The sequence below is a fragment of the Triticum urartu genome, unplaced genomic scaffold (genome assembly GCF_003073215.2).
Source record: "Triticum urartu cultivar G1812 unplaced genomic scaffold, Tu2.1 TuUngrouped_contig_9612, whole genome shotgun sequence".
Classification (NCBI taxonomy): domain Eukaryota; kingdom Viridiplantae; phylum Streptophyta; class Magnoliopsida; order Poales; family Poaceae; genus Triticum; species Triticum urartu.
Genome location: NW_024120674.1, coordinates 1 through 8499, shown reverse-complemented (window position 1 = coordinate 8499; position 8499 = coordinate 1). Strand labels below are relative to the sequence as shown.

Here is an 8499-nt window from a genome sequence, read left to right as displayed (position 1 = left end):
GTTCATAGATTCGCTACCACATGCTGGTATAGATGTGGCGGCTTAACATCTCTTGGCCTTCACTGAATGGGAGGGCAATTATCTTAACTGAAAACAGCAAACAGTATAACACTGACTGCTTAGTTCAACAAAACCCAAGAGCAATATGGCTTGCTTACGCAATCCTTATAAAGTAGAGTAGTTCTTAACGAACCACTGTCAGTGGATGCCTATTTAGTGCCTGTATACAGAATTGCACTGGATGTTGTTCGCCCCTTGTGTTCCCAGAATAGACTACCACTCCCTCCGTTCACAAATATAAGATGTTTGAACTCTTTTTCTGAATCTGATGTATATATAGACACGTTTTAGTGTGTTTGTTCACTCGTTTCAGTCCATTTGTAGTCCATATTGAAATATCCAAAACATCTTATATTTGTGAACAGAGTATTTAATAGAAATGGACGAAAATGTGAGATGGTCTAGGTCTCAAAATGATACCAAGCGCAGCAGGTCTCACCTGGCAAAGGAAACAGGAGTCATCACCTGTATTTTGGCTAGAAGTAGATAATACTTTTATCAATTTGTTCCTCTTAGTCACCTTAGGAACTCTACTAGTTTGTCCGCTGAGGACTATTTGATTATAACTTTTTTGTCACTCATCTGAAAATGGGATACAGAAGACAGCAGATTGCAATTGCAAACTTGCTCTGGCAAATGAATAGATCAGAATCAATTATTATCTGTTAGACTGTCTCACAGGGGAAAAAATTCAGATAAACATTCGAAGTAGAACATAAACAACCAAAATTATAAAGCTTCCATCTAAGTGTACAATTCAGATCTAAGAATGGATTTAGTCACACATGATCTGATCAGAAAGGTAGCACTGCATGGTGTAAGCCCTACATCATCAGAAATTATATAGCAATTGCAAACAGCTTATCCGTAATAATTATGCAGTTTATCAGCCAAACGACAAACTCAATTCCCATCTTCACCAGAGAATGTGGAACTCGCTACTAAATTACTCATTACCCATGGTTGGGGCTGAGATTGGGTAGCAACAAACCCAACAGTCACCACATATCCCAACCTTTGCATACGATAGCGCGGCAGTGAACCCTGAACTCGGTACAAAGTAGTACAAATCGATGAACAAAGGCACATATGTATTACCCCATAACTGTCACCAACTAGCTAATCCCTGTACCACCACTACTCTTTAATCCCCTGCGTGACCGGATACGGTTAAATACAAACAAAATGATCATCGCCAACGATTTACAATTGGCTGCTTGGCTCTCGGCTAGGCATAGGCTAAATACAGAGGCACAAAATCTGCTTACAAGCTCGTCGTCTAACACTAAATGGTAAAACAAGTTCAGTATAGCACGCACTAGACATCACAAGTTCACAAAAGAGCAGCATTACGGCACACACACACACTAACAAAATTTGGACGCACGTCAGCGACAGAGGATACGCCTACCAGAATAAATTAATCAGTCGCTGGCAGCACGATCGAAGCAACATTTCAGGAATCCGAAATGAAATCAGGCACGAGGGGATGCGATAGGGCGATGGCGAGGAGGGTATGGCGAGCGACTCACAGGTTGAAGACGCAGCGCGTGACCTGGCGGCCCTTCTCGAGACACTTCTCGGGGTTGGGGTCCTTCTTCTTGCAGTTGAGGAAGGCCACGTTCTCCGGCCGGCACCGCACCGCGATGTGCTTGGACGCCGCCATCAGCACCGACGACGTTGGGATCGGCTCGCCCGAGGCGTCCACCGGCGTGCTGTTCGCTGACATGGCTGCGGGCGTAGGGCCTCGACGGCTTCTGGCAGATTCTCGGGTTGGAGATCTGGGGGCGAGAGGGGCCAAGGGGAGGAGAGGACCGGAGCAGATGGAGAGAGGCGAGGTTGGGGGCCGGAGGAGGAGGTGCCTTCCTCAGTCAGTGCCGTTCCTGGGCTTTGGAGTAGCTACGGGCCTTTTTGTTGGGTATAATCGTGACATTGGGCTAGGCTGCTTGGGCTTATCTCTATCTGTAGCCTGGTAAGAAAAGGGCCCGCCCTTAGCTCTCATTTCTTTCCCTTAAAGTCTAAAGAAATGTAAGAATTGGCCCCCTCTCCCCGTCTTCAAGAAAAAGAAAAGGAGAAATAATACCCCTTTTAATTTCCTTTCGAGAGAACACACGTTTATGTCATTTTTGGAGGGAAAAACTTCCGATCTACTCCATGTGTTTCTAAATATAAAGTGTACTAGTTTTTTTAGAAGTCAAACTTGCTTAACTTTGACTAAATTTGTAGAAAAATATATCAATGTAAATTATATCAAATCGGTATCATTAGATTCGTGTATTTTCATAGTGTGTTTATTTAATGATGCAGATGTTAATACTTTTTTCTATAAACATGGTCAAAGTTAAAGAAGTTTGACTTTTCAAAAAACTTATACACTTTTATTAAATGTCATGGCACTACAAAGAACACAAGGAGTAACGTAAACTACATCCATCCATAGACGATCTAACAATGACTATAAACACTAAAACGAGCCGAAGCAAGCTGCCTTCATCGCCCCTTCTTCATCGAAGCCATACAAAACCTGGGAAGAAAGCCAAAGAATATTTATAAGTCTTAGCAATTGAGTTGTCAATTCAATCATACCTGAGAAGATAACTTGCTTGCGGCAATTTATTAGTGGCAAAGTAACATGACAACAGTGGTAGAAATAGTAAGAAGTTTGCAGAATAGTATCAAAATAAAGCGGTAGTAATTGTTAGGGAAACAATAGTAATAAAGGCGTAGGCATGGAGTAAGTGATGGGGTTGCTCGGATGCGATTCAATATGCAACGGTTATAAGCTAGATCGATAACAAGCTAGCTTCAATTCATCAACATATGTTGGCATGCATCCCATAAATAGTCATACACGCCTTCGATAAGAACTTGCATAACATATTTTATCCTACCCTCTCGTGGCAGTGGAGTCCTAATAAAAACTAATGGTAATTAAGACACTCCTTTTAATAAAGAGCCGGAACAAAGTATTAACACGTAGTGAATACATGTAATCCTCAAGTTAAAGTCATTATATTGATATCCCAATTATTGCCAGCTTGGGGTCTTAGAACGATAATATATGCACACAACTTACAAATATGATCAATAACACAAATATATTCATGAAAACATAGAGGGTTCAGATCTGCAATCACAACACTTGGACCCTAGTGACAAACATTAAACATAGCAAAACCATAACAACATCAATATACCCCCTACATTTCTAAATATAAGACTTTTTTAGAGATTTCAATGCGGATATAAACATGTTTTTGAGGCTATATTCACTCATTTTGTTTCATATGTAGTCCATATTGGAATCTCTATGTAGCGACCCGACCTCAAATGGTCAAGTCTATGTGCTTCTGTGTCATCCCTGGATCGGTAATGCTGACACACACAGTACTCAAGGATTTATAACAGAGTAGCAATCACACACTTATTACATCGAATGTCTCAAAAGAGAACTTATTACAATAAATATGGCTTAAGGCCATCTAATACGATAACAGTGGAAGGCTTGAAAGATAAAGTGAGTCCATCAACTCCAACAACATAGCTGAGTTGCACGGCAACGACCTAACGAACCTTACTCCTCGTCTGAAAAGTTTGCAACATAATATGTTGCAGCCCGAAAACGGGTCAGCACATGGAATATGCTGTCAATATAACACAATAGAGCAAGAACAGAATAATGCTATCACTACATGCATATTTGGCTGGTGGAAAGCTCTATGGTTATGGTTTTTGCGAAAAGCCAATTTGCCAATTCTTCCCTACAACAAAGGAATATATTTTAATTTAACTATCATGGTAGTTGAAACATCATTGAGAAGGTTCCTCCAACTCAATCCCAATTAAAATAATTATCAACCCAACAATATTAATTTAAGAGTAATGAGATACTTAAGATACTCCAAGTACTAGATACTCAAGATTGTCCATAACCGGGGACACGGCTAACCATGATTAGTTTGTACACTCTGCAGAGGTTTGCGCACGTTTCCCCACAAGACTCGATCTCCTCCGTTGGATTTCTCACACTACATGGTGTTTGAGAAATGGATGACCGAGACACAGTCTTTTAGAAACATTAACTCTCTACTCCGGGCAGACCATACCAAACCTACAACCCACTACCTGATAATCCACCTCTTCGAGAGCTTCACGTAACTTACTCAACTATGCTAGAGCCCATAGTAGCTTGTGGCTGCACACGAAAGTTTCTAGCATGAATCATCTCAGTTCCCTTTGAGCCTGAGTGGCGGTCCATAGGAGAATCACACGGAACCCCGGGATTTCCAAAAATACAGGCAAGACTGGATTCTCCAAGTGCCTCAATCCACCCAGATGTGTGTTTAAGTTGTCACCTTAAGTTGAACCATTAATTTAAAAGTCTCACATCTGTCATGGATTTCACTCACCCAAACCACGTCTACGAGCATAGCATAGCAATATAAGCAACACGTAGAAGTAACTCCCAAGGGTTTGAATATAACAGGGCAATAGGTTCTACCTCATCAACTACTTCCCAACCCATATGTTAATGACATCCTAATCATGCAATGTTTGAGGATTGAACTAATGCATAAAAACTAGGTATGGAAAGAGTATGATCAATGTGTTACTTGCCTTGCTGATGATCCGCGAAACCTAGGGATTCGTAGTAGCATTTATTTCCCTTAAGTCTAAAGAAATGTAAGAATTGGCCCCCTCTCCCCGCCTTCAAGAAAAAGAAAAGGAGAAATAATACCCCTTTTAATTTCCTTTCGAGAGAACACACGTTATGTCATTTTTGGAGGGAAAAACTTCCGATCTACTCCATGTGTTTCTAAATATAAAGTGTACTAGTTTTTTTAGAAGTCAAACTTGCTTAACTTTGACTAAATTTGTAGAAAAATATATCAATGTAAATTATATCAAATCGGTATCATTAGATACGTGTATTTTCATAGTGTGTTTATTTAATGATGCAGATGTTAATACTTTTTTATATAAACATGGTCAAAGTTAAAGAAGTTTGACTCTTCAAAAAACTTATACATTTTTATCAAATGACATGGCACTACAAAGAACACCGGGAGCAACATAAATTACATTCGTCCATAGACGATCTAGCAATGACTATAAGCACTGGAACGAGCCGAAGCAAGCTGCCTTCATCGCCCCTTCTTCATCGAAGCCATACAAAACCTAGGAAAAGAGCCAAAGAATATTTATAAGTCTTAGCAATTGAGTTGTCAATTCAATCACACCTATGAAGATAACTTGCTTGCGGCAATTTATTAGTGGCAAAGTAACATGATAGCAGTGGTAAATAGTAAGAAGTTTGCAGAATAGTATCAGAATAAAGCGGTAGTAGTTGTAAGGGAAACAATAATAGTAAAGGCATAGGCATGGAGTAAGTGATGGGGTTGCTCGGATGTGATTCAATATGCAACGGTTATAACCTAGAGAGATAACAAGCTAGCTCCAATTCATCAACATATGTTGGCATGCATCCCATAAATAGTCACACACGCCTTCAATAAGAACTTGCATAACATGTTTTATCATACTATCTCGTGACAGTGGAGTCCTAATAAAAACTAAGGGTAATTAAGACACTCCTTTTAATAGAGAACCGGAACAAAGCATTAACACGTAGTGAATACATGTAATCCTTAAGTTAAAGTCATTATGTTGATATCCCAATTATTGTCAGCTTGGGGTCTCAGAACGATAATGTAACACCCACGATGCGGCTATATCTCCCACGTGTCGAGGCACGACTTAGAGGCATAACCACATGGTGGTTTAGTCACAAGTGGGGTAATCTTCGCACAATCCCATGTACTGAATAAAAATGGGATAAAGAGTTGGCTTACAATCGCCACTTCACACAAATAACAAGTTAAACATACATCATCCAGAATACAATCAAGGTCCGGCTACGGAACCAAAATGGAAGACAACCCCAAATGCTAGATCCCCGATCGTCCCAACTGGGCTCCACTACTGATCAACCGGAAAAGACACATAACAACGACCAAGATCTTCATCGAGCTCCCACTTGAACTCGGTCGCGTCACCTGCACTGGTATCATCAGCACCTGCAACTGTTAGGAAGTATCTGTGAGCCACGAGGACTCAGCAATCTCACACCCGCGAGATCAAGACTATTTAAGCTTATGGGTAGGAGAAGGTAGTGAGGTGGAGCTGCAGCAAGCACTAGCATGTATGGTGGCTAACATACGCAAATAAGAGCGAGAAGAGAAGCAACGCAACGGTCGAGAAGCTAGAAGTGATCAAGAAGTGATCCTGAAACTACTTACGTTCAAGCATAACACAAGACCGTGTTCCCTTCCCGGACTCCGCCGAAAAGAGACCATCACGGCTACACACACGGTTGATTCATTTTAATTAAGTTAAGTGTCAAATTCTCTACAACTGGATATTAACAAATTCCCATCCGCCACATAACCGCGGGCACGACTCCCGAAAGTTTATACCCTACAGGGGTGTCCCAACTTAGCCCATCACAAGCTCTCACGGTCAACGAAGGATATTCCTTCTCCCGGGAAGACCTGATCAGTCTCGGAATCTGTTGGGGAACGTAGTAATTTCAAAAAAAAAATCCTATGCACACACATGATCATGGTGATGCATAGCAACGAGAGGGGAGAGTGTGTCCACGTACCCTCGTAGACCGAAAGCGGAAGCGTTAGTACAACGCGGTTGATGTAGTCGTACGTCTTCACGATCTGACCGATCCAAGTACCGAACGTACGGCACCTCCGAGTTCAGCACACGTTCAGCTCGATGACGTCCCACGAACTCCGATCCAGCAGAGCTTCGAGGGAGAGTTCTGTCGGCACGACAGCATGATGACGGTGATGATGATGCTACCGACGTCTTCGCCTAAGCACCGCTACAGTATGACCGAGGTGGATTATGGTGGAGGGGGGCACCGCACACGGCTAAGAGAGATCAATGTTCAACTTTGGGTGCCGGGAGGGCCCCCCCTGCCCCCATATATAAAGGAGGGAGGGAGAGGCCGGCCCTAGAGGGGGCGCGCCAAGTGTGGGGAGGCCTACTAGGACTCCCAAGTCCTAGTAGGATTCCCCTTTCCTTTCTGGAGTAGGAGAGAAGGAAAGAGGGGGAGAGGAAAAAGGAAAAGCACCCCTTGTCCAATTCGGACCAGAGGGGGCGCGCACGCCTCCTTCCTTTTGGCCTCTCTCCTCGATTCTCGTATGGCCCAATAAGGCCCAAATACTTCTCCCGGTGAATTCCCGTAACTCACCGGTACTCCGAAAATACCCGAATCACTCGAAACCTTTTCGATGTCCGAATATAGTCGTCCAATATATCGATTTTACGTCTCAACCATTTCGAGACTCCTCGTCATTTCCCCGATCTCATCCGGGACTCCAAACTACCTTCAGTACATCAAATCACATAAACTCATAATACAATCGTCACCGAAACTTTAAGCGTGCGGATCCTACGGGTTCGAGAACTATGTAGACATGACCGAGACACGTCTCCGACCAATAACCAATAGCGGAACCTGTATGCTCATATTGGCTCCCACATATTCTACGAAGATCTTTATCGGTCAAACTGCATAACAACATACGTTGTTCCCTTTGTCATCGGTATGTTACTTGCCCGAGATTCGATCGTCGGTATCTCAATACCTAGTTCAATCTCGTTACTGGAAAGTCTCTTTACTCGTTCCGTAATACATCATCCCATAACTAACTCATTAGTTACAATGCTTGCAAGGCTTATAGTGATGTGCATTACCGAGTGGGCCCTGAGATACCTCTCCGACAATCGGAGTGACAAATCCTAATCTCGAAATACGCAAACCCAAGAAGTACCTTTGAAGACACCTGTAGAGCACCTTTATAATCACCCAGTTACATTGTAACATTTGATAGCACACAAAGTGTTCCTCCGGTAAACGGGAGTTGCATAATCTCATAATCATAGGAACATGCATAAGTCATGAAGAAAGCAATAGCAACATACTAAACAAACTAAACGATCAAGTGCTAAGCTAACGGAATGGGTCAAGTCAATCACATCATTCTCCTAATGATGTGGTTCCGTTAATCAAATGACAACTCATGTCCATGGCTAGGAAACTCAACCATCTTCAATTAACGAGCTAGTCAAGTAGAGGCATACTAGTGACACTCTGTTTGTCTATGTATTCACACATGTATTATGTTTCCGGTTAATACAATTCTAGCATGAATAATAAACATTTATCATGAAATAAGGAAATAAATTATAACTTTATTATTGCCTCTAGGGCATATTTCCTTCAGAATCCCGGTTACAAGACATTTCGACAACTAGATCACGTCACCATGTGATTAACATCGATAGTTCACATCATCATGTGATTAACACCCATAGTTCACATCGCCATGTGACCAACACCCAAAGGGTTTACTAGAGTCA

The 8499-nt window shown here is 42.1% G+C and overlaps 1 protein-coding gene across 1 annotated transcript; it reads right to left on the bottom strand.

Moving 5' to 3' along the window:
• Positions 1–1561: 1561 nt before the first annotated feature.
• On the bottom strand, positions 1562–1943 carry LOC125532295 (NADH dehydrogenase [ubiquinone] 1 alpha subcomplex subunit 8-B-like). Its single transcript, XM_048696419.1, has one exon. It carries the CDS (start codon positions 1787–1789, stop codon positions 1589–1591), a length of 201 nt encoding a protein of 66 aa, XP_048552376.1. The 5' UTR covers positions 1790–1943; the 3' UTR covers positions 1562–1588.
• Positions 1944–8499: the final 6556 nt, after the last annotated feature.

Coding starts and splice junctions, on each gene's coding strand:
- LOC125532295 (XM_048696419.1), bottom strand. CDS start 1,789: ATGTCAGCGAACAGCACGCCGGTGGACGCCTCGGGCGAGCCGATCCCA.